We start from the raw sequence: 463 nt of genomic DNA, 5'->3' as shown, positions 1-463 counted from the left end.
TGAGTAATACTGTGATCCAGGTCATGCACACAGGACAGAAGATTACCCAAGAAGTCTCTCTAGACGGGGTGCAATGGCGACACAAAGATGACAGCAAGAAAGTGGTGGCAACCCTTGATAGGAACGGAAACGTGATTATTAGAAATGAGCCTGGCAGTAGAGGAGAGCCAGTTTTTACCAATGAAAGAAATGTTCTAATGGACGAAAATCCGACCTACAGAAACAGCTGGCCAAAAGAGCCAAGGACATTTGTTGACCAGAATGTGTACCAAAAATTTGACTCAGATATATATATTAGGGAAGTTGCGATTTATACACTTGAGGCCTTGACCTGGGCATTCTTTAAGTCAGACCAACCCCTTCCCAATAAAGTCAACTTCAACAACCTCCAACAGATTAAGGAAAAATTTGTAATAAAAGACCAGAAAGAGACTAATACAATTGAGTGGATAGAGGATGAGAA

General features: G+C 41.3%; 1 protein-coding gene across 1 annotated transcript in view; it reads left to right on the top strand.

Annotated features, from left to right (window-relative positions):
* Nucleotides 1-256, top strand: part of LOC147817367 (uncharacterized) — a 5533-nt gene extending 5277 nt beyond the window's left edge. The window contains exons 7-8 of the mRNA XM_087170956.1: nucleotides 21-131; nucleotides 221-256. Coding sequence (XP_087027082.1) covers nucleotides 21-131; nucleotides 221-256 — 147 coding nt within the window. The remainder of the gene's footprint in view (nucleotides 1-20; nucleotides 132-220) is intronic.
* Nucleotides 257-463: the final 207 nt, after the last annotated feature.

The sequence above is a fragment of the Seriola lalandi genome, unplaced genomic scaffold, assembly GCF_002814215.2.
Source record: "Seriola lalandi dorsalis isolate HSWRI2012SDOR001 ecotype SW California unplaced genomic scaffold, Sedor1 jcf7180002054970, whole genome shotgun sequence".
Taxonomy (NCBI): Eukaryota; Metazoa; Chordata; class Actinopteri; order Carangiformes; family Carangidae; genus Seriola; species Seriola lalandi.
The sequence above is the reverse complement of the archived record's forward strand: the minus strand, read 5'-3'. Positions and strand labels throughout refer to the sequence as shown.